The following is a 25231-nucleotide window of genomic DNA, read 5'->3' on the forward strand; positions in this document are numbered from 1 at the left end:
TTGAACTAATCTGCTAATTTTACATAGAAGCAGGCTAAGGAGCTTCCACACATTCCACTTCCTGGCTGAGCTGCAGGACAGTAACCCTCCACCTTGTGTGCATTCAGGAGTTGACTGGGGCGGGGGCCGTAGATATTTCCATCTGAATTCTGAAAAGAATGTATATATGCACCAACTTACAACTTTAGTGATAACAAATTCCTTTAAGAAAAAAAAATGTACACTAATTAAAAGACACAATTTTAAAAGGCTGCTACAGTCAAAGTGAATTGGAAGCAGGGAAGAAAGAAAAAAAAAACGGTGATTTTTCATACCTTAGCTCTTAAAATAGAAGTACGATACCACACCTGTAAACCAACTCCAGTCTGTCTTAGTGACTGTACTTATCTCTCCAAATAACTAAGATTCAAGGACAACAGGATCAAGCCAAGTCAAGGTATAGCTGGCCCAATTACCTTTGGAGAGAAGGCATTCATTATTGAACAGAATTTAGATTTTTATGAAGAACAGCTACATAGAAGTGATCTCTAAGAAACTGAAGGACATCTGACAGTCGGAGAAACCCTTGTGATACTATTAGAGGAAGAATGCCAAAAAAGGTCTTCATTACTAGGTAAGTCAATATAAAAGCTGCTGACATTTCAAAGACTGGAAGATAAAATATTTTAAGCAGGGGGATTTTGGCACTGAACACAAACACGTACAGCCTAACTTTGTTTGTATTTGACTTAAAAACATTAGGACAGGTTCAGAAGAACACCTTAGTTATAAGGGCACTGAACCTAAGAATAAGTTTATAACCAGATCAGCAACAATTACCCTAGTGGTAAATTGTCTTGCACCATTCCCTAGAACTGTCACTTCTTTTAAATATGAAAGCCTATCTAAAGATCAGAGAAGGACAGTTAAGTATGTAATGACTCATCTGTAAATTAAATCAGATAATTTAGCTTGAAGGACTGAAAGTGCTCTGAGGTTCAACACTATTTAATCTCTTCTGTACCATATAGTTAACATGGTCCGAGAAGACGACAACACAGCATATTAGAAAAGTTCCAAAGGTCTCTCCTGAAACAATATGACACTGACTTATGAGAGTTTTTCCCCAGTCAAGTATCCAGCAACATTCAAGATGCCAAGGTCAATGGCAAAAGCATGTTCAAACTCTTTCATTACAACCAACAGCATATAAATCATCTTAGATTCTACTGTAGTGATAACAACAAAAAAAACCAAAGAAAGGTTTGTTGCAACTGATTCATGTAAAACTTCAGTTTTACTGAATTTTCTTTATTTAATCAAAGCAGTTTAACCCTCTATTTAAGAAGTGACTATGTTGTAAACATATCAGTAACTAATATGCAATTAAGTAATATGCAACATACCTAATAAAGAGCTCAAACAGGATTTTAGTATGTTTAAACTACTTCAAATGATATACCTCACAGCAAAAGGTTCAGTTTAATCTGTATCTATTGTGCAAATACAGCTTGTGTACACAGCACAACTTGTACTTTCCAAAACACAGACCTGTATGTCACTTAACTTGTGTTTAGCCCCTCAACATGCTAGTAATTTTAATACTTCTAGCTTGTATCTTTTTTAATGATCTAACACATTTAATAGGTTAATCATAATTATGCTGTCCACAAGTACTCTTTTATTAGAGATAGTGCTCTACATAAAACCAGTCTTATCTACCGATCAAAGGCAACTGCTGTTGCCTGTCTTTTGCCTGAAGCTCAAGCAGTTTTAACATCACAGGTACATTACCATGATGCTCAAATATAAGTTACGTGTCTTTTTCCCTCCTCTGAAGGAACACAAGGATTTGGCTAGTAATTTAATCACTAAGGCTTTTAGCAAATAACTCTTTTTCCAAAGGAATTAAATCTTCGTTACCAGAATACATTTTTACTGTTTGAAATCTATGTCCTTACTGAGAAATATCCAAACTTTTAACATGGGAAAACCTCACAGCTATAGATATTAATTCATCTGAAACAGTTACCTGATCTTACACATGGATAAGCTGCTTAAGTGTTTTAGGGATACTATGAAATAATGCAGAATAATACTAGTGTAATAATGGAAACAATCATGTGCAAGCACTGAAAGTTTAAAATAGAAAAGAAAAAAAAGGTGGTTTTCTTATATCTAAGTATGCAGATGCACAGAAAAGGGACCAAATACCCCACACTCTCTATCCTGAAAGGAAGAAATGTGAAAGTAATCCTAAAAATCTGTACCTTATTCAGAAATATGACTTTTACATAAATATTCTGCTAGTCATCATGGAGAAGACACTGAATAAAATTATTTAAGGGCTGACAAGTGAAGCATTTTCTACCGTCTTTCATACCAATTATCTATCTTCCAAAAAAAAAAAAAAAAAAGCAGTTACATAATACAGATTTCAGGGATGGCAAAGAGGACATTCACACAGATAACTTTTCAGGCAGCTCATAGAGAACAGTGAGTGAATGAGGCAAGAAGAAAACTGGAGTTCATGCACTGACTATAGCTCTGCAGCCAGTGGTATTAATGTGCAGTAATTAAAAGCAGCAGTAATAAAAGAGACAATTACTTCACTTAATGAAGAGCTTTAAGAACAAGAGAATTTTTAAACTAAATTCTGAAATAAAAAGTATTACAGTATTGCCTTTATGTAACCTGTATGCTTACACATACAAAAGCAGGAATGTTCCAATTGTGCCATCTTTTATTTAGTGAGTAGTTTTCACATATTTAATATAGTAACTCTTGATTGAACTAATAGGTCATCACAGAAAGCATACCAAGCTCTAAGTCCCCTCCAATTTCAAAACATGTGTACAGTTTAAAAGTCAGTAACCGGGAAAACTTCAGTATCTGTTTTAAAAGCTACCATAACTGGGGAAAAAAAAAAACCACCACAAAACCACCACCACCAAAACCCACAAAGGCTTCAAAAGCCAGGCATACTAACTCAAAATCCCCCTCCCCCATATCTAGGTAATATGCAGACAATGCCTACCAGTCTTTTTACTTTGCATTTTCCAAACATATATACACATGCTTATGCACAGTACCCAGTATTTGCTTTCAACTCAGTTGTAGAGCTTTTCTATTTTTAGTACATAGTATGCCAAAAAAAAAAAAAAAGTTATTTTGCCTGACCGTGGAAGACTGTCTAAAAATCGGAATAAATTTGAACTTCAAGATTCTTTGGTTTGGTCACATCTTTAATTGAAGGAGCAAAATAATTGAATATGCTGTTATTGCAACGTTTGCTTCCTATGGCTACTTCTCCTGCAAGACAAAAGAACATTTTTTCCCCAGAAACAAGAGTTTTTAGGCTACAAAATCAGATTAGCCAAAACAAGACAAATTTCAATATAATGACAGGACACTGGTGACTCTTAGCTACATTCCACACCACAGCCCAACTGTGTTGATGTGAATTTGTGAACGTGGGAATGGCCATGATATCACACAAGTAGGCAAATTAAAATAATGAGTCAACACTGAAACTGGAAAAAAAAAAATCATCTTCTTCATTTCTGCCAGATATAAACAAACATTTCACTTACACACAGACATACTGCAGGCAGGCACCAGCCATCAGTGTAGCCACTGTCATACATAAAACCAACTAGGATGAACACCGAGACATTTAAATTGCATGTGTACCAACTGCAGTTAAGAAAAGAATTTTTAAAAAAAATCAAGGAAAAAAACTTTTAATTTTTTTTTTTTTTGAAACAATTAGTTTTCAGACAAGTTGTGTAATTTACAGCAGACAATACTGAAGAGCGGAAGCTATTTATGAAATCACAAAATTTTAGCTTCAGGTCTTTAATAATAAGATGTACGTACATAGAAAAGTAAATGCGTGTAACATGCATGTATATCACCATAAAATAGCTTACAGTTCTTTGTGCTTCTCCTCTGCCAAAATTTGGTCGTTTGGCTTCAGCCCATACCTTGGGAAAAAAACCACAAAACATAAAGCAGTTAGTCCTTTGAGAATATAGCCATAAAATGTAGTTTTCTAGTTTCAAACTGACATATTGTTAAACTACATAATATTTCTTGATTCAGGTACCTCAGGTATTACAAAGACAGTAAAGTTTTCAAAAAAATTTTTTTACATTTTTATTAAAGTTAACATCACACAAAACTTTTGCTTTATATCACAGCTTCAAACTATATCAGATACTTTGGTTTACTATATATCCAAAATCATCGTACTTCATAACATAAACTGTACGTTGATCTTATAATTTGGATCTGACACAACATTACAGGAATACAGACAACGTGAACACTAAAACCAGCTGTAGTGTTTCCCCCTGTACCAGATAAAACTATTATAATCAATACCAAAAATATTGTATAGAAAAAAATATACTTTAACAACAGGCTATTCAGGAAAATTTCTGCAGTCCATACAGGCAACTTCTGATGAAAGTGAGACCTTGAGAGAAACTTTCTTTGCTACCTTAACTTAATAGGCAATTTAACAGAACAGGTTGCCTACACTGTCTGAATCAGAGGGAAAAAGGAACCCAGTCTCCCCCAGCACAGGCTACTACTAGTCAGGCTGCACTGTCACTCACTTTGGAAAACCTTTAAGTGACCTCACTTTTGTTCTGCCTCAGAGCAAAATCTTTTGCCATCTCAAAATATTCCACAAAATTAACTGCTATGGTTTTCTGCAGGGTTTGGTTTTTTGGGTTGTTTTTTTTGGTTTTGTTTCGGGTTTTTTTGATTGATTGTTTTGTAAGACAGTCATACATAATGCAAGCAGCTAAAAGTCAAGTGTCCATTTGATAATTCTCCAAACAGCTAACTGCTCACACTGCAGAAGGTTCCCACTGTTCCTTTGCCCTCTGTTTTTGTTCCTTGCTCCAGTCAACTGCAGAACCATAGATTACTCCTCTTGAGGAAAGATTCTGGTCACCAACCAACTACAATCAAGCTATCTTGCAAATTAATGTTTGTTTCATATAAACAGATAAAGTGTATGTTCTCTATTCCTTATAGCATCTTCTGATGATACTCTCTGAAACTTGATTTTTCAGCATCCATTTAAAATGCAGCATCAACCCCAGACATATTCTCAAGCTCAATAATGCTGCACTCATACAAGACACCAACTGACTGACCTATTTTTCTTGTTTACATATGCAGAGACTGCCTTAGCTTATTTGCCACAGTATCACACTGACTTGCATCCATTTATCCACTTTGCTGCTAAACCCTTCATGTAGTCACTTCTAATCAGGATACAGTGGGGTCCATCCACATTCTCTTTCTAAACACAGGGTTCACATTTGACTCTTACAGGAAGCAGACTATACCATAACACACTGTTCGATAGCAGATTCAGGTCACTTGGTTTAATTGCTAAGTCTTCTTTATAGTTTACCATACTATCAGTCTTTAAGCCACAAATTTTAACTGTTGTGATCTTACATTTACTTCCAAATCAATGTTTTCTGTAGTGAATTGTATCAGGCTCTTTTTCTTTAATGAAAAAGGGACTAGCCAGATACCAGTCTCTTCATAATGCTGCTACACCTCCCCACTATCTCAATTTGTCATGTCTTAATAAGCATTTTATTGATAGAAAATACTTATGTATCAGAGAAAAAGCAAAGAGCTACCAGGAAATTCTAAAAGGAACATCTTTCAGAAGTCAAAGGACACTAACTCTTCTTATGCAACTTGCAATCATATTTAAAATGAAATCACGTCATTTGTTAAAAGGATCTGCCTGTCATAGACAGATATATCCTTGGCTAATATGCAATTGATTTTGTAAATGGAGATAATTTTGCCCATTAAAAAATATATCCACATAAAGTCACCACCATTCTTCACTAAAAATAACACTGCATGCTTTTCCTCTGACCAGAATTCAGACTACTTCAGCTAGAATTGAATACTATTTTATCTGCTGAGGATATAGAAATAATATCTATACTTGAGCTTTTTAAAGCTTCCAGATCCCATGTTTCTTCATTTTTTATTTTTTTTAAACCACAATTTAATCCCCACAGTTATTTAGAGGGAAAAAAACAAATAAAACTCTTCACTACTTATTCAGACTAGTAAATCAGCTACAACAGAAACCATGTAACATAATGGGAACGCTGTTTAACAGATGTGTGATTTTCGCCTCGGGTATGTTACTGACATACCACAGAGGGGTGCGGGAGGCACACAGTTGCTACCCCAAGGTTTGCAGAATGGTTCCTTTGGTGAACCATAGCCTACCCAATTTTTTTCACCACCACCCCCTTCCTTCACCATGAATATGGCATTTTTCCAATATTCTTCCTTGATCCCTAAAGATATTGCTTTGATAGCAACTTGTCAAAGGAAATTTCCCATAAAGGAACAGTCTTGTAGAGTTCAAACTTTTATCAGTACTTTATACATTAAGACAGGATGCATATTATATTTCATACACAGCTGCTGAAGTATTTAACAAATTTAAATGTGCAACTAGCACAGTGACCAGCTTACATAATATTTCCCAACATGTGTTTCATAGGCAAGATTGATAAGCACCAGTTGGCTCTTCCTAAATGATGAAGGTTAGATTTGGGAGAGTTTCTCCAAAAAAAACCATTTTAGGAGCCAAGGATACTAAATGCAAAATTGAAGTTAAAGATATGCAGTCAAAAAAATTTAAGTAAGGACATTTAAAACAATCTAAGCAACCAGAACAACATATTGTACATGTATTATACGTTTACATACCTAGCATTAAACTACTAAGTAGAAGAGAAGCAAATATGCTATGAAAGTGAGCAAAGGAACTGAAGGGACCACAACTTCACTTTTATCTATTTTCTACCCTGTGAAATTCAAAGTTCAAAACATCCTAGAACATTAAATAATGATTAGTCTTTTCAACTATCCAGTACCAAACTGTGATAGTTTCAAATGCTTAGCAGTCTCTTCATCACTGCTCAAGATCCTGTTTCAAAAAAGGGGCCTAAGAATAAAAACATGCAAGGGTCTACAGAAAGATTGTATAGGTAAGTGTCAAAACAAACTGTAGTACATTTCAAAAATGATACATTTAAACACTTTGATATGTCTTTCAGACATTTAATCTGCTGGAAGAGTAGCCAGTGTTCCAGCCACCCCCTTAAAAATGGCAGCTGCACACAGTCATGAAGATGGACAGAAAAAGTGCCCCAACTGCAGCAATTATCACACCACACAGCTGCATATTTCCACCAAACTGGTGCAGCTGCCTGCCCAGATACACACATCCCAGCCTCTAAGCATCACAGCTGATGGCTTCTGACAGTCTAATAGGCTGATTGTACCTTGGGTAAAAATTCCACTTTTGGAAGACAGCAGCTTTATCCCCACCTCAGTTCATTACGGAATTTCTTAAGCCACAACATCTTGGTCTAACCTCTAGATGTCACTTATCATAGTCATTCTAACATACGCTATTCTGATCAAAGCTCAAGTGAGGTAGCTGCAGATAGGTGCTAACAAAGATCATTACCATCCATCCCCTAATCCAGTTTAAATGAGAAGTTTCACAGTGCTTTACACTACTCTTTTCAGTGTCGACATATTTTTTTAAAACAGTATTCTTTCCAACCTGGTTACAAAAAGGCATGTTTAGGCATTTAACTTATCAGGACAAATGAGCAAGCTAAGCCCCTAGGTTTCATCAAGAAACAAAGACTCAACTTCTATTCACACTCTGGAAAAGCAGTCTCTCTGTCCTTTCACTACAATGGGGCATAGTGATACAGAATGTCTAAATTAGCCTGCTGAGCAAGGTCATTTGAATGCCTCCCATTAGTTCCTAACTCCATAACTTCAGAACATTAACAAATGGGATATATTTCAATGAGAAAAATCTTGAAATACTGAATTTTAATTATCCAGGACATTTTCAACTTCCAAAGACAAAGCTATCCTGAACCTTTCTTTTTTCCTCATTTGTTTACTGTAACCAATAACCTTACCAGAACTCAGATCTGACCTTCATGTTAGTTTCTTCCTTCCCAATTGTTGTTTCCAGAACCAAATTTTATGTACATGCAGATATATACATAATATCAAACTTAGCCCCCTACAACATTAATTATAAATTCACAACTACATTAATCTTAAATATTTTTCCATTCCACAAGCCTGAAAACAAAGTAGCACAGACCCAGACTAAAAGATTGTTGCAGGCATTCTGAGGACAGATATTATAGGTAGTCAGAATGGTGTTAAGGAAATTTGGCTGTACATACAGCTAAATATACTCTATCAAAAAAATGCCAAGACCACTTGGAAGAGTTTTACTGTGTGTAACAGCTCGACATACAACTCTGACCAACATGTTCTATTTGGTTACAGTGCTACAAAAAAACCTGATGAAGGTGGCATACTCTTCTCCTCTTACATGTATATGACTTCCCTAGCATTCACCTACAGGTTTATCATCTTAATTTTGGTTTTTGCAGAAATGTAACATTTTTATTAAATATCTGCTTTTCATTTTTTAAGCATACTAGAACCTGCAAGTTCAGCTCTAACTTATGCAATGCATTTTAAATATCCTTCTGAAATGGTAATCCTACAACTCCACACTTTTTTATTTCCCAGCTCCTAATATGAGAGAGCATGAAAATTAATGTGTTTGGACTGTAGTCAGCATTTTTACAATAATGCTTTTAATGTAACAAACAGCCATAAGGCACAGTTCCCTTCAGGCAGAACCCAATTTTACAAAGCCTTAACCAAATTAAAAAGAAAATACAGCCTACGCTAAGAATGTACTGGTGAAAAACTCCAAATTAATATCAAGTTCAGATCTGCTCTATGAACAAGAGTTTCCTCAAAAGCTTGTAGAACTCACCTGTCCTAAAGCCCAAAATAAAAACTGGTGATGAACAAACATGTTTTAAAAATGCCAATATTTTCATAGCTTCAAAATTAATTCACCTTTCAAAATTTCTGACTTGAATCCACCAACCTAAGGAAAAACTCATATAGAAACAATAGCTAAAAATTGCACATATATTAAACTAAAAATCAGCACAGACATATACACTGCTGCTTGGACCAGAATAGCCAAGACAAGATCTCCATCATGTAGACTACACAGAAACAAAGAGGTACAAAAAACTGCATACATATCAGAGTAATATTTTCATCAATATTTTCAAGAATACTTGTCAAGGAACAAGATGCTAGAGATAAAAGAATTTTTTTGCATTAACCATCAATGTGAGTAGTCAGCACACAAAAAAAGATTAAAACTGTTTCAGTAATACAAAGTTGTGACATTAAAACAACCTAGGAAGCTCTAAACATATATCTGCAGACATTCCTCTGCCTTGTTTGATACACAAACCAATACAAACTTTTTGCCACAGTGCAAACCTTCCTCCCATTTAAATGCAATTGGGCTTTGCTATTCCATAAGCTTATCGTACTTGACATGTTCTGCTGCAGTTACTGTTTTAAGTATTTCCCAGATTGATTAAAAATGGAATGTATGAAAGGGTAGGACTTCCAACATGTTCTTTGAACTTTGCATAAAAGTCATCAAAAAAAGGAACAGAGGGTGATTTCTGTCAGAGACCCAAAGCATTATTAACTGGACAAGTAGAATTTATGCTATACTAGGCTATGCTTCATCAATAAAAGAAAAGACCTTTAAGACAGAGCTCTGCAGAAGCATTTCTTCACAAATTTTCAAAGCTGTTAAGAAACCTTAAGGACTTCAGCATAGTCGTCTTGTATTTCAGATTAATCTAAAGAAGTTTCCATAAGAATGATTCAGCAATGATGTTGCTTCAACTTTCAGGTGATGTTAAGGGTGCTTTCACTGTTCTAAATAAAGAAGTACAATCCTTTTTCTGTTGGTTTTTCTTAATTATTAATCTTGTAAAAACTAGGACAACCAGCTTGTGGGGCACTGGTGCTCACATTTTCTTTCTCAGGCTGTATTGACTACTTTCTACCAAATGCAGTTAACTCATCCCACAAGATCTTTCAGGTCAGAAACACAACCGTATGTGAACCTGCTACAACAGTGCATCCTCATGAGCATTTACAGACCAATGCACACAGCAAACCCAAGGAAAAGCTCCCAAGATATTTGTAACACATCAGATTTATGGGGGATGGGTATAGAAGGTCAGCTTGTTTCTTAGCTTCCATCTGCAATTTATCAGACAGATTGAGTAATGCTGCCATAACTGCTAACTCAATTTCTTCTGACTTGATCTATATACATAGGTCAAAAGGCAATAAGTGAATTGCTTGTCCTACAAGAGTAAAATACTACTTAAAGCAAAGCAGTATTTTTGCATTTTTGACAAGGCTACAGTTGCTTAGAAATTCCAGTTAAGTATAATGTAGCCTTACTCTTCTGAGTAGCCTAGTAGTCTTTTTCAAGCACACAAATATGGAGTGTAAGTACCATGACTTTCATTTGTTTGGATCATTACTTTAAGCTTGCTAAGGCAGATTCTGGGGGCTATGCACTTTCTAAATCAAAATGAAAAAAACCCTACAACCCAGACCACACCTTGTGTATAAATTCAGCAGCCAAATTCATCATGGACCAGATGCAATCAGCTAAACCAAAATTAAAAGTTTTGTGTAACTGGCACATACATGCACCCTAGTCCAAATATTTGTTTTAAGACATTTTAAGACATTATTGAGTGATCTAGAGTTAGGTACAGTAGTTACTGATGAAATCCATAGACGAAAGCAGACTGGCAAGGGCATGTAGTGGCAACACAACATTCTAGCAGACAATGAGATGAACGCATTCAAACACAGTAATTTGAAATTACAGAAAGATGCAGAGCCAAGTAGGTAAATAAAAAGAACAAAAATATGCTTAGGGGTAAAGCCATCCCAGAGAGTAGTAAATTAGAGAGGGAGGAAACCAGGCATCATGATCTGCAACTAACTCAAGCTGAGCTTCCAGCTTATGTCAAATATTGAAGACATCAATGAACTACTTCAATATAGAAACAGGAAAGAGCAAACAAAAAAGAGCAAAACCAACAGAGTGAGTGCTCAGTCTTACTAATTATTTAATCCCTTCATATTTTTAAACAGAAAAGCATGTAGCTAAAACATTTAGCTTAGGAAGAAGAAATGCAGGTAGGAGTAAAGCACACACTAGTGGTAATGAGAAAATAGCAATAGAAGGTGTCCTAGGTTCAGCTGGGAGAGAGTTAACTTTTACAGGAACCTGGGAGGTGGGGGCATAGCCGGGGCAGCTGACCTGGACTAGCCAAGGAGCTATTCCATACCATGTGACATCATGCTCAGTATATAAATGGGGAGCGGGCCGGGGGGTGGTCTCTGTTTTTTTGGTGGGGGAAGTGGCGGAGCGTCGGGTCCCGGGTGGTGAGCAGTTGCACTGTGCATCACTCTTTTTGTATACTTTGTTTTCATTAGTGCCGTTGTTGTTGTTGTTGTAATCTGTTTGTGTTTGTCCCAGTAAACTGCCTTTATCTCAACCTTCGAGGTTCCAGTTTCTTTTTCTTTTCTCTCCTCCGTCTCCTCCCCATCCCACCGGAGGGGGGCGGAGGAGTGAGCGAGCGGCTGCGTGGTCCTTTGTTACCGGCTGGGCTGAAACCACGACAGAAGGTTAAGATACTTCTGTCTGAAGACTGCTGAAAATAAATTACTTCATAGTTATCAATGACAAAGAATCAAGTCCAGCTAGGGAAAGAACATGTAGCATTGTCCTGGCAGAGAATTACACTGCTTAGCAAAACAAAAGCATCTGTTTAAGGAAAAGTTTAAGTGCAACTCAAAGCACAGATCTTGGCCATTTCATTTATAAAAAAAATCCAGACCTTAAACCACTGCTACTGGAAAAGAAATGTCAGGGCTGAGAAAATGAAGGACCATCTTGGAGAATCCATGGAGGAATTTCTGGTGTTTTCATTTTTACCCAGTTATTAGTACCCAGTTCTTGTGTACTAGTATGACTGGAGTCTCATTTGGCTGCATCACATCCTATACAAATCTGTTTTTCAGAAAAAAACTTGGAATTTCTGGGTGAAAGGGATCCCCATAATATTAGCAGAAAGATTTTTTTACCACAATATTTATTATTAAAATGAAAGATGAATTTAAATTTCAATACAGAATTAAATTAAAATTACAGTCCTGAAACCTAAAAGGAAAAAGAAATACAGTTATTGATGTCATAAGTTAGAAGCATTTTGTTTCCCCAATTTCTTGCATGGATATGATCACTAATTTAAATATAAACATTACTAGGTATAGTTCTGGTGTTTCTTCTTTGGGATTCCCCTCCCCCAACCCTTGATCAGCATTTTCAGAAATAGATTTTTCAAAATATTCAGTGTAATAAGATAGACTTCCCACTGATAATATGGTTGGAAATCAGGACTTTAATGAGCTATTAATATTGTAAGACAGATTTAAAGGGCTTTTGAAATTGAAGTCAAAAAAATAATAGGTTTAAATTATTAAAAGGGATTAAGAAAGCCAGGAAAATTCAAAGCTTGTTAATCACCAGACTGCAGAAAACTATGATCACTTAATAGGGTCAGCCCTATCACTCTGGCCTTAAGCATATAGTAGTGGCCTTGTCAAAACAGTTTTCTTAACTAGAAACTAGTGAGCTAAAAATTTAAGACATCTAAACACTTCTGGTATACAGCTAAAGAAAAATGTTTTTTCCAGTAATGATTTTTTTAAATATCTGGCTGCAAGCACCTTCTAAAAAGCTGTACACACTCTGTACATTTTTTTGGAAATCGGTAATCTGAATTCTATACTCATTACGCTGGTTGAAATATACTTGGTTGACCTTTAGTAACTCCATCAAGGAATAAAATATTAATTCCACTTATGCAGAACTACAGGCAGTTCTGCTTAGACTGAACTCTTTAACATATTCTTTTAATATTATTTCTTTGAGCCTTCAATATTTAAACCATTTCTTTAGTCATACCACTCATTTTGCATTGTTTCTGTTCTGAAATCATAACCTAACCTTTACATACTGATTTTCTTCAACCAGAAATAAACATTGGTTTGTGGTTGAATTAATTTTGATTATAAACACAAACCAGCTTTCACAATCTTGCATTAAAGTTTCTTTTGCATTAAAACTTACCCCTCCAAAAAACCAAGAAGTAACAAGTAAATAATCTGAACAGTAATAAACTAAAGGGTTCCTGTTCTCTTCCTAGTTATCCACAATTACTTGCTATTATCACTTTAAAATATATTGTTTGGACCAACTTGTACCAGTTCAACAACAGATCCTGTCAGCACTAGTACTGAAATTCCCCAAATACCTCACTACTGCATAAGCAGCTATGCTTTGAGAGGAAATTGTAAAAAATATAATTCAGCTAAGGCAGAGTAGTGTGGTTGTGGACGTGACCCTGAGATTCTCCTACCTAGATTTATAGATTATTTTAACGATTTCTTCTAAGTAAAGACTCTCTGTATGCCATACATGAACAGCGCTGCCAGCTACTCAACTGAACTTCTTTATGCTCGAAAACGAATCCTTCATCTCCTTCTTCTAAGGATAAAACAGACTTGTAAAGCAATGTGCTTTAGGTGTCAGGATGAAGTTCAAATGGCTGTACTTCTACAAAATACAGGTTAATAGTTTGGACAAATTAACAAAGGCAGTAACATTACACTGTTGCAAACTTAAAGCAACAGTGTTAGGCTCCATCAACATGCAATACATTTCATAACTGAATTACAACTTTGTCCCCATACTAGATCTGTTCTGCTTCTATCTTTAAAATAAAAAAATTAAAACAGAATTTCTAAAATACAATTATTTTAATATCTCTAGTAAAAAGAAAGAAATGTCACATCAATAAAAATCAATTAAGACGCAGCAAGAGACAAGTATTCTCCAGTGAAGAACTCAAACCACAAAGTCAGCCCAGAATAATACTTTCAAGCAATAAAATCCTCCAAAAGGATGACAGTGGAAGTGCTGAGGCTGTATTGAATCTTGACTGATGTTAAATACTTCACTGTCTTAAATGTGCTAAGAATTTACCTTTTCATCATTCATAGCGACCGAGAAAAAGACTGGTGTAACATATTTAACACAAAATGCATTGCTCCATTTAGAATCATAAGGAAACTAACAGTCTTACATACCAGTTAAAACTTTTTTCTTATTTATTTAAAAAAAAATATAGTTTAAGATGTATTCCATTTTCCTGTTACACAACTTTATGGATGTCTTTCTGTTTGTGACAGGCTAGGCAAAAGTTATCAATTCCATGCTATTGTTGCAACCTAAATGAGTCTTTGTGCTGCCTAAAATCTAGATCTCTTCCATCATTTGTCTCTGCACCTAAGCACTTGTTACAGGACAGTTCAGCTTACTGAAACTTAAATAGGGAATTGTCAGGGAGTTCATGTGCCTTAATTTGCCTTCTCTAAACATGATTTTTAACACTGCCTAGAGCAAACAACAAGCTACAGACAAGTGTTGCAGCTACTGTGAAATTCCAGCCCTGCTGAAAACACTTGTCCAAGCCACTAAAGGCATTAGCTTTATTGGAAAAAAGTAGCATATGGAAAATGGCAGAGAAGGTTTCTTTACTGCACTGAAAATTTTAATTTCATCTTAAAAAAATGAAGGACCAATACCAAGATGGAGATTCAGGGAAAAGCTCTTGAAAGATAAACTCCTTGCTCTGCTACCACAAGAGGATCAGACATATAGAGAATAGCAATTACTGCTTCTGAGAACTGTTCCTCCCTTTCACCTCTAGCCATAGTCACTGTTTTGTATCTTAACCCTTCTTCACCCACAGTGGTAACTGCAACAGCAAGCCCAGACATCCAAGGATCTGGCAGAGGAAAAAGGGACTGAGGTATTTGGACAGTTCCTGCCATTTATAGCCCAGAAGAGCTTCCTGCTTTGGCCGAATAACAGTTTTGTCCCAGGGCTGGTTGTAGAAAAAGGTGTTTTGGGTATTTCTGAGTCAGCAGAAATTTGAAATTCAATATCCTCCTATTTTGTAGGGTTGCCAGGCTTCTTTTATTAACTTTGTACCTCAATTTACTTATAAAACTTGAAACGTCCTGCTTTTGAAAACAAGCCAGCTACATCTCAGATGTTCTTGGCTAAAGCAGTAATTTGTAGTTGGTGCTTTCAAAACAATAAAAAGCTAGTAAATACTAAAGCAACTTACTCATATTAATTAATTAGGTATTTGAATGGTGAAATCTGTTGATACAACTTTACAGTTTGCCTTAGCTCATACATGCTAGCCATGTCCCTAGCACAAAAGTTGCTGAAGAAACAAGTCAGGGATTTTGCAGAGGCTAACTTTTACAAAGGTGGCAAGATTCGCTTTTTTCCCCCCCGCTTAATTAAAGAAGATAGGTAATTTCCAACCCACAATCCTCTGAAATGTGATTTCCAACAACTCCAAGCTTGTAGAATCGCAATCTAGATTAAAAATACTACAGACATTGAAATTGAAACCATATCTAATCAAGATACACATCCAAACACTTTACCTAACATAGGCCAGCTAACACCTGTGCTCTGTTTAGTACTTTAGTTGTCATTTAGTACTGCTGTACATAACATCACAAGCACAGTTCAAAACCAAAATAGCTTCAATGAAATACAGTGGAACACAGCCTTGCAAAAATGAAGTTATAGCAATCAAATTTGGGGGAAGGTCTTCGATCTCTTTTTCACACAGCAACTCTATGAAAAGAGCTCCCAAGAGATGCATGAGATTCTAGAACACTTTGCCTCTTCTACTGGAAGGCCAGGAAATATAAAGATTAGATATTAAAAGATTAACATTGTAACTACAGTTCCTGTCTTGAAAAACAGCGGATGAAGTATGAGCTTGAAGCCACATAAAACACTGGGATTAAGACATCTGCATCACCATATACCATTTTTGTTTTTCTATTAACTTAATATCCATAGTTGAGAGTGCATGCCACCTTTAGTTGGAGCGGTCACGCAGTGAATTTGGTCATATGAAGGAAGATGACTGTACACTTCATGACTAGAATGACAGCATAATTTTACAGTGATCTTTGTCGCCTATTTTCCTACCAGTGGGAAGCTCCTGTTGCCTAAAAAGAATAAAACCCAACCTCAACGCTAAAGACAAATAGCCTCAACAACACAAAGACTGAAAAAACATCCCTGGTAATATTTGTATTTCTATAACTTCTTGCTACTGTCCACTTGTTACAGCTTGTTGTATTAGGCAGTTGTATGCTCTCCTTCATACTGTGTCATGCGCATCTCATTCTTGCATTGAAACTTGATCACTTCTGCTGTGACTTCATGACACAGGAAAAAATGCAAGAAAAAAAATAAACTAACTGGAGCAAGCTGGAAAAATAATCACCCAAAATTGTTTAGCCATAGCTCCCTAGTCTTCATGTGATAACAAGACAGGCATAAACCCACAAGTTTAAAGTTGAACTACAAAATGAAGATAATTTGTACATTAAAAATAATTCATGCAGCTTGCAAAAACACAGAGCTTTTCTAAGTGCAATTTTTGAGTTGTCCTAGAAGATATAGCATTGTTTTATAGGATTTGGCACTGGTTTAAAATAAGAATCTAATAGCAGCACATGTACTGCAAACATCTACACCAGTGACTGATGAACTCATATTGAATCTCATTATAATAATTAAAAAAAGAACACACAACACTTTCTTTGAAATACTCTATTATCTTCTTAAACAGGGGAATCAAAGATTTATGAAATGAAGGATCTTTGTCCCCAGCTCTGCATTTAATCGCAGCTTATTAGGGAACTGCAGGCTTCATGACATCCTAAAATCTACAACACCAACTCGATCTCCAGTAACTTGGGAGTATTGATGGTTCTGCCCTGACAAAACTGAAGTAAAATAGCACTCAAACAGCTGGTTTACCCTTCTGCAGCCCATGACGAAGGGAAAACAAGAACACCAGTAATTAAGAGGAAGACAGGCTGCCTCCACCCTCTCCCTGTGGCTACAGCAGAGACCACAGGTCCAACACTCCAGAAAGGAACAGGACAAGAAGAGGCAAAGCACAGAGCAGGCCTGGACATGGTTATGTGACACAGAGCACAAGCATAGTATCAGGGATCAGCAGCGAGTGACACAAGCACTTCATAACGTAGGTTACAGTTAACAGTAACACTGGTGTGACAATTGCACATTCTTCAGGAATAGCCTGATGAAATAGCAAGTTACTAAAAAGAAATATTAAAAGTTAGTATTCTTCAGCTCACGAGTGATCAAACTGTTTCACTATATTACTATAGTAACTAGAAAAAAAACCCTCTAGCCTTTCCTATGCTGTTGGAAATTTCGGTTTGGAGAAGCAGGATGGGAATGGAAAGCTATTAAAAATGCATCTTATTACCCTGTAATTAAAAAGAATGCCTGCAACCATACCGAGAACATGAATCACAATTTTTATCTACTGTATCCTAAATAAAAATCAATCCTGTAATTCTGCAATCAGGAAACACTAAGTACCACTTTCAAAGAGAAAGTTTTACCATCTAGTTCGGATGAACTCCAGTTCTCTACTGAGAAACCCAGCTTTTCCCATCAAAGACATCTTCAGCGAGGGTCTTTTCATTTAATGTTATTGCCTAATTAAAAAGTGACAATTCATAGAGCTCTTCCACTTGCAGTTCCTTGTTTGCATGGAGGAGGCAAATGGAACCCAGTATTTCATCATTTGCCTTGTAATGCAACTCCCAAAGTTTTGTTAAACAAATTTTTACTTGGGGCTCAAGGGAAAATACAGATAAGCTCTGTGTGTGCATCAGTCTGTCATGTGTCTCAAGGTTATTTTAAAGAAAACCACTAATTCAAAACCTAGACATGTCCTATTGACATGTATTAAATAAGTTTTCTGAAGAAATGGAAAAATAAATAAAAAAATGAAGTTATGACTTAGAGTTTATTACTAGGCAAGCATTTAAGAAAGTGAAAATACACAATAAAGAGAAGAGATAACAAGGAGTGGAGCATTTCCTATTCATTAACATCTTACATCTTATTTTACAGGTAAATAAGTAGTTACAAGCTCTTCTATAATCATTGCTCAAGCTCAGTATACCCTGAAAACATTACAACTCCTCATGCAAAACTCTGTCATTGCATAGGTAGATTTTTCAAATGGCCTTTTCCAAATGGAGCTTACCTAAAATCTTTCACTCACTGAAACTACACATTTAACTAAATGCACTAGGAGAAATTATCAGGCTTGTAGAAAGCTCTAATTATGTTGTCAGGAATACTACCAAATTTATATGCGCATTAGAACTGAGAGGACCTTTTTAAGACAGCCATTATTACCCTAAGTTTTTGCAAGCAAACACTGAAGTTTTTATAATTTACCAGCAGTTAGATGATGCAATTTGGCTCAGAAGTTTCAACAATGTTCAGACCCTGAGATAAGCTAAATTGACTTCTACAGATACAACTCAAAACTACAAGGTAATAATAAAACCCTCAGCTGTTCAACTTCTCTGCCAAATGAGCCAATGCAACAGATACTTTTAGTAGCAATCTTTTAAGAGGATTATTGAAACAATGGAACATCATATAGCAAGCTATCTTCTTAAAAAAAAAAAAAAAAGGGGGGGGGTTTAATTTTCAGGGACAAGTCTTAAAGTTATTACTATGTACTTTCCAAACATTCCACACTGTACAGACAAATAACACAATCCCTAACTCAAAGCAATACAAAAACCCATTAACCTGTCCCAGAGGGTCGATGAAGCACACAGAGTCAAAGTAAACACATTAGTGAAACTGAAAAAGCTGTAAATTTGGGGGTTTCCTTTCCCCACTTAAATCTCACAGCAAAGTGCGTGTCTGCAGCTTGTGCATTCTTTGATCCTGCAACGTCCTAGTACTGAATCACCACTTGTCTTTCTCAGTCTTCAAGCTCACTCCAGCATGTGTTTTTGGGGATGGCCTTGTTTTGCACTGAAGCCTTAAGACTGTGTTGAAACCTGAGTTTGGTGAACAGACAAAGAATCACTTCTGATTGCGTAAAAGCTATTTAGACCCTTAACCACTTTATGAGAGTTAACTGCACGAGTAGTGTTTTGATTTTTTTTTTTTTTTTTTTTTTTTTTTCTATCAGAAGTTACAAAGGCTTCTGTTGGATACAAGCAAAGGTAACAAACTGAAAATGTTGAGAGTAACACATGGTGGAATGGCTAAAGCCACAGTTACACAGACCAACCTAAATTTAATGCAAGTAAACAGATGTTTTTCATTTCAGCTGCTTCTCAAACCTTTTCCTAATTTATAATCCAAATTCCCACAACAGTGGAAAAAGATCAAATATGTACAGCATCTTCACTTATATCACAGCAAGCACTAAATCAGTCTCAAACAAGAAAGTTTAATCTACCAGATGTCAACACTGCTCCATTAAAGTTTGTGTGTAACTAATCCATCACCCTCCCACAGTACTCTGCAGTGAAGAAAGGTAGAGAATAAGCAAGCATCTTGTGATCTCCAGTAATGACCTAACCACTTCCAGTGCTGCAGATGAGTTGGTAGCACAGCACAGGAGATCCATACCCATACTTGTGAAATTACAGATCAAAATGACAGCGTTTCTTCCTTCAGAGTGATGATGTTCTCTTTCCATACAGTAACCATCACCACCACTCCAAACACAAACACACTTTGAAGACCCCTTTCATTCTTCCTCTCTCATTTCTTCAAACCTGTTTTTCCAGTGAAGAGTAAAAAGATTATAAACCCCTTTCTTGGTTTACAGATAGTTTGTATTTACAACAGTGTCACAGAGAAGGCAGGGAAGAGAACTAAGGAGCAGATGATACAGGGCATGAAAGCTATTAAAAACTACAGATCTTTACTGAGTGCTTTCAATTAACTTGTGCAAAGATTGTCATAGCCCCTGATTTTACGCAGGAAAAAACCCAAACACACATAAGGAGAAAAAGAATTGACTGCTTTGACAACCAATAAGTAATCAAATAGCAACTTGTATTCCTGGACAATGATAGTGATCAAATAATCAGTCTAGAGTTGACAAATATAATGGAATTCCGCATTCAGAGTAGTAACATACCTCACTTCATGAGATCATGGCTCTGGTCAAGACCCCAGAAAATAGAGTGAAATAAAGCAACAAGCATCCTTAACCTTGATGTGAGAAATAGGACATATATCATTATTTCCCCTATATCCCCAGTCCTTTTTTAGAGCATGGACTGAAAGCTATTTACATGCTTATACAGGTGCTGGCAATTACAAATATTTTCCTCACCTTCCCACTGGCTAACTAGGGAAGATACAAGCTTTTCACATATTCAGAAGTTCCAAAACTAGCATAACAACTCTGTCAACAAGAATTTGCCAATAATGATTCTCTCCACCTCCTCAGTTCATGCAGTTATAGACCCAAATGTTGGACAACAGCAAGAGATTTGTCCATTCTGTGAACACACTTCTCAACCACTGGATGTGCACTTGAGGTGACAAGTAATGACCAGATCTCTACAGCATAAAAATTAACTATATAGTTAGATAAGTGTCAAAAATTAAATATTTTCAAAACAGAGTGCTCTAGGGGGACCAATGAAACAGATGCCGTCTCCTAACTTTTAACAGCAGGACATTGGAGTATTTACAGGAGTCAACAGTACTGAGTTTCTATGGAGTCTTAAAACATCGCTGCCATGTTAATCAGAATTTCTTTGCCTGCTTTATTAGAGTTTAATACGCGTAGTGTAGATTAAATTATTCTTAAATGCCTGTTATAGATTCAGTAGGTAAAAGAATAATTCCTATTAAATGTCACGGGTAGAACTGAGTACACCAAAAGCCTTAATGAATACCTTTAACAAAATTACTTTCACAGATTAGTGCAGCTATAGTTAGCAATTCACCCAGAAAGCAGCAATCCTTTTTCTCTTCTTTCCTCTCCCACCCATAAAAAGCTGCTCTTTGAGCCACTATCTATATTCCAGAAAAATTAAACAAAAATAAATACTGTTAGGTTATGGAGTTAATGCAAATTAAGGGCAGGGGGGGAGGCATTTCTGATATTTCTTTCATGTAGATACTCATAAAAACCCAGGACATACAATGGATTATATTTACTTCCAGACTGCTCTCCAGCTCTGTGAACAGAAACTGAAGTGGTTTTGGGTATCACCAGCTTTCAACAGTGCCATCAACATTGCCAACACTTTTTCCGATTGTCTCCCTGAAGAGATATATGAAATGAGACCCAGAAAACGTAACTACCTGCAGAGGCCAAAGCTCCTCTGACTCGGGTAATGCCAGACTGCTGATGTGGTCAGAAGAGCTCAGACAAGCACAGTGAAATTCTACTGTGATATAAATTAAGACTACCTCTCCTAGAAATAGTCTAGGAATGGCTTAAAGCTTTCCAAAACTTGTCAAGAGAGCAAAAGACTTTGGAGCCCAGATTAAACCAAAATCCACCGTGAAAGAAAGGCTACAGGGCTGTGCTAACAACCCAAGCCAAAAAAACCCACCCAACCCTCCAATACTGCTCATATCCTCAAACCAGTATTACATGGCAGCAAGCTGGTTTGAATCTGGCAGGGGCAGGACTGCATCATGTACTCATTTTCAGGTTTATTTATAACAAGGATTGTGGGCCATTTACATATTGTTAAAAGGACCATTTGAGACTTCCTACACAATCTTATGCTGTTTCCATTTGCATTTTCTTAACAGAAGTTACAAAAATAGTGTAAAGTCCTGATTACAGGACTCATTTTAATACTCTCTCATTTCATTGACAATATACATTGATTAAACTTGCAACATCAAGTCCTTTATTCTGAACAAAGGTAGTTAGTCTTAAAACTGGTTATACGAGAGGACAATAAACAGAAACAGTGAAAAAGTTAAATGTATAGAATTCTTATAGGTGTTTACCTAAACTCTTTCCTCATTTTACTAAGCTACCTTCTCAAGTCAGAACCCAGCTGGCCTGATGGCCCCATTGAACATGTCCATCCAGTTGAAGAGGTGAGACACAGACTCCAGTTACCGGATCACTGCCAAGATACCAAGAGCTGACACCATGTGGCTAGAGATGTATGCACATCTTGTTTGACAAGAAAAAACGGAGAGACTAGTCCAGTACGATCAACAATTTCTCTGTCAAATGCTTCACAGTTCTGAAATACCTATGTTCTTGCACCTCCCTGCAGCATTTGAATAACTTTATTCTAGCAGTTGGTCTACAGCTGGGTTTTCTATTTTATCTCCCTTCACAAGCTGGAGAAGCATGGGATTTGACTCCCATTTCAGGAAGTATTGCAAAAGGTAGCTGGACTTAGGAGTAGAACATGCTCATCTGTTTTTTAAATGGACTACTATGCATACAGTCACAAATAGGGAACTAGAAATAAAAATCAGGTATGTGTGAAGAAGGTAGACAAGCTTCTCAGTTTTCAGGTTATTACATGAGCTATCACACTATCAGCAGGTCCCCTGTGAAACTGTTGTTGGAGGACTGCTTATTGCTTTAAATAATGCAATACTGCACAATGGCATTCTGGCAGTAAAGAAATGCTCACAGAGCATATGCTGTTCCAAAAGATAATTTAACTTGTCTGACAGGACTCAAATTTGAATACATAAGACTTCTAATTTTAAAATTAAATTAAATTCTGCACACCACATCAGGTCTAGCAAAAAGCACAACGCACTCTTGCAGGATTTCAGGGCTGCAATACAGATCCCATCACCTCTTTTATGACAGCAATTTATAAGGATTAGTTGGGGGGTGGGGATTGTTGGGCGAGGGCATTATTTATGTTCAGAGACTGGTTTTCAAGTTATTTCAGTAGAAACATAAGGCAGAGAATTACATCAAAATAATTTACATTTTCAGAAATCAAGTCTATATCTCGAGTGCTCAAAGTTCCAGATGTTTTTGAGATTGATACACTCCATTACATTTTTTGCCTTCAGCTTATAATATTCAGGCTCTCACTTAAACACATTTAGGTAAAACTTGAGTGATAAAATATCCATTGCAAAACAGATTATTGCTATTACTAAAAGCTTCAGAACAAAAGGTTTTTGGCTGACAGTACACATTCACAAATAAAAACTCTGCACCTGTCCTTTATTCAGTAATGTGAAATTCATTCTTGATCCAGTACTCCCATCAATAACTAAAAGAACAACTAGAGAAAAAAATCAGTAACACTTTAAAAATTAAACAAAGCATTGGGAGCACTCTGAAAGATGAAATCATCTTACTGATCTCTTGCAAACAAAAGAAACAAAGCAGCAACAACTGGAAGAAAGTGAGCTCGTGCAAAAGGATTTAAAAGAGCAACTATAATTTACACCTCTGAAAAGATACATCTCTAAGCTGATCAGAGAATGAGCAAGCTTAATACCAACAGCAATACACAAACAGCAATTCAGCAATATGGTTATATGGATAGTAGCATAACAACTAGGCTTAAGCAAGATAACAGACCACATGATAAGAAGTGGTCCTGTTCTTGACTGATAAATTGGAATATATTTTTTAAAAAAAGAAGGTACGCTTGCACAGCTTTCCTTGCTGTGTTACAGAAATGGCTTATTTGCCCCAAAGTCATCAGTGAAGAAAGAAAAGAGCACTGTAATAGTACATCAGAAGTAGTACACAAGTATTCATACAAGAGCTACCTATATCTTACTGACATGGATGATTGCTTCCAATTAAAAGCTCTCAAAGACAGCGTGAAGAGACTAGAATAAACAATTGATAGAAAACAATAAATACCAAAACCACATGAAAACACTGAAGTTTTTCATTGAGACTACCACCACAGCTTCACATAGCTAGAACAATCAAATGACTGATACAATATTGGCTTCTTCCAGCATAAGGCCAGAATCCCAGAGAGATCAGCACAAACTTAGCATTACACAAGCAGGTAGTCATCCATTTATTTATAGGCATAATTCTGGAAACAAAACTGACATAAAAAAAGACATCAAGACTTACTTGTCAAGGAAGTCCTTGTCCACAACTGCACAGATATCAAGTAGAGGATTTCCCATTCCAAACAGGACATTTTCACTGTAAGAGAATCAATTATTTCAAGTTAGCTCAGCATTAGTTTATTTTTCTAGTATAATATGTTGAAGACTACTTTCTATTAGAGAGATACATTTTGCCCAGCACAGTAGTCACATCAAGACCTGACATACAGAGTCAAATTTGAGTGAAGTATTATCCCACAATAATCTTTGATCAATCACACACTGCAAGCAGTCAATAATATATAAAGGTATATATTCTGTTAAGCTATCATTCACTCAGATGAAGTATTAGAACTGCATGCTACATCCTGTTGTTTTAAAGGATTGCATTCAGGTTCTAATACCAGATTTTAGACGGGGAGCATCAGATCAGGTTATAAGAATTTCACTGAACAGACTTAGTTGCTGGGTTTACTCTGCTACTGACCAATAATTAACAATTTAAGTCTGTTTTAATAAACTTAAGAGACTAAGGATTCTGCATTGCCAGCCATCTTAAACAGCATAGCCATCTACTGATAAGAACATATGTACTTTTTAATCAATCTGAAATTCATTACCATGACTTCTGCCACATAAAAACAAGACATCAGAGATACTGTAAACGGCTGAAAGAGCCAGCTTTAACTGTTTTTTTTAGATTCATTCAGAAACCATGTGTTACATTTTCCTGACTAACATGTAGTTGGGTGATAATGCAGTAATACCAAAGGATTAGATATGTGGCTGAGTGTCAAGTAGGAGTGAATGCAGCTGTTCTTGAAGGCTGCCTAAAACTACATCCAAACCCATCACATTCCTTGCTAAGCTAACACCTGCTGCCTTCAACTGGCAAGGCAAGCCCTTGCTCTATTCACCAAAGGTAGCTTCAGTATGACCGCCAAATACATCTCCCTCTTTACTACATCTCTATCAAGTATTTGCAGAGAAAGCATATTCCATCTCTCCATCCCCCCATAAGTACTACTATGACACTGCAGTCAGATCCAAAGTTTATCTGCAGTTGGATCCAAAGCTGCGTAACAGTGTCAGCTGACTCTCAAAGAAAGTGAGCGAGTTTTCAATTGTTCTAGCCCATTTAGAGCAAGATAAATATTTTAGACTTGACATCTGCCTACTAAATATAGATCTCATTGATTTCTACTC

At 36.3% G+C, this 25231-nt stretch overlaps 1 protein-coding gene across 4 annotated transcripts in view; it reads right to left on the reverse strand.

Moving 5' to 3' along the window:
* Positions 1 to 25231, reverse strand: part of ADK (adenosine kinase) — a 306385-nt gene that overhangs the window by 266228 nt on the left and 14926 nt on the right. For 3 of the 4 annotated variants that reach the window (XM_049810312.1, XM_049810313.1, XM_049810316.1), the window contains exons 2-3: positions 24048 to 24122; positions 3912 to 3965 (exon numbers count right to left, since the gene is read on the reverse strand). In XM_049810312.1, the coding sequence (XP_049666269.1) occupies positions 3912 to 3965; positions 24048 to 24122 (129 nt within the window). The remainder of the gene's footprint in view (positions 1 to 3911; positions 3966 to 24047; positions 24123 to 25231) is intronic. The other variant, XM_049810314.1, reaches the window with a different exon arrangement.

The sequence above is a fragment of the Accipiter gentilis genome, chromosome 9 (assembly GCF_929443795.1).
Source record: "Accipiter gentilis chromosome 9, bAccGen1.1, whole genome shotgun sequence".
NCBI lineage: Eukaryota > Metazoa > Chordata > Aves > Accipitriformes > Accipitridae > Astur > Astur gentilis.